General features: G+C 41.8%; 1 protein-coding gene across 1 annotated transcript in view; it reads right to left on the bottom strand.

Moving 5' to 3' along the window:
• The window catches only part of LOC106880950 (hydrocephalus-inducing protein), a gene marked incomplete at its 3' end in the record, with an annotated part of 180276 nt that overhangs the window by 120021 nt on the left and 59231 nt on the right, over positions 1-1024 (bottom strand). Inside the window, exon 28 of the mRNA XM_052974127.1 lies at positions 400-421. Coding sequence (XP_052830087.1) covers positions 400-421 — 22 coding nt within the window. The remainder of the gene's footprint in view (positions 1-399; positions 422-1024) is intronic.

Raw genomic sequence — 1024 nt, 5'->3', positions numbered from 1 at the left:
ATATATATATATATATATATATATATATGAGAAGGTACCCAAAGTAACCAGAAACGTTCTCTGTGGGACAAGCCCATTGAAGTTCAGGCTTCTGCTGCTAATAGCCACTTGATGTGACCCTCAGGCATCAGTCTATCAACTGGCGGTGTCGTTTTTAGTCTTACTGCCACTTGGTGCATCTTTGTTTTGCAGTGTTTCTTCCTTGTTCATCGATTTTTGCGATGGCTAAAATGAAGGGACAGCATCCGTCCATGGAATTTTGTTTTCTGCTGGGGAAAACAATAGCCAAAACAGTTGTTATGCTTCAAACAGCTTACAAGGCCATTGCCATAAGTAAAACACAAGTTCATGAGTGGTTTTCATACTCTAGGAATGGTCACTTGTCACTTGAAGACCAACCTTGTTCAGGGCAACTGGCGACCTCCCAAACGAATGAAAACAACACGAAAATTCAAAATTCATTAACTGATCTTGGAGGACTGTCGCTGAACAATTGATGAACTTGTTGATAAGAGTGATGTGTACAGGAGCTCCTGCCAACGAATTTTGACTGAGGAACTGCGAATGAAAAGAGTTACAGCTCACAGAAGATCAAAAGCAGCCATAACTGAATGCATGCTGTGAACAGCTGAAAGTTGATCCAGACCATTTTTCAAAGGCCATCACTGATGACAAAAGCTGGTGTTACAGCTAGAACCCAGAAACGAAGCAGCAATCAAGTGAATGGAAGAATTGAATGTCACCACATCCCCCCAAAAAAGCATGTCAAGTGAAGTCCAATATCAAGATGATGATAATTTGTTTCATTGATGTGAAAGGAATTGTCCACTCAGAATTTTTTCCTCCTGGTCAAACTGCTAACCAGACATTTTATTTGGCACTTCTGAAGCATTTGCGAGACGCGGTGAGATGAAAATGCCCTGACCAGTAGCAAAATGGAGAGTGGTGGTTTCATAATGGCAATGCACCTTCGCACCCCACCTTGAGTGTGAGACAGTTTTTGACCAAAAATGGCATGACCCCC

Source organism: Octopus bimaculoides, chromosome 1, assembly GCF_001194135.2.
Source record: "Octopus bimaculoides isolate UCB-OBI-ISO-001 chromosome 1, ASM119413v2, whole genome shotgun sequence".
Taxonomy (NCBI): Eukaryota; Metazoa; Mollusca; class Cephalopoda; order Octopoda; family Octopodidae; genus Octopus; species Octopus bimaculoides.
Note: the sequence above shows the minus strand (reverse complement) of the source record. Positions and strands in the feature narration are given on the sequence as shown.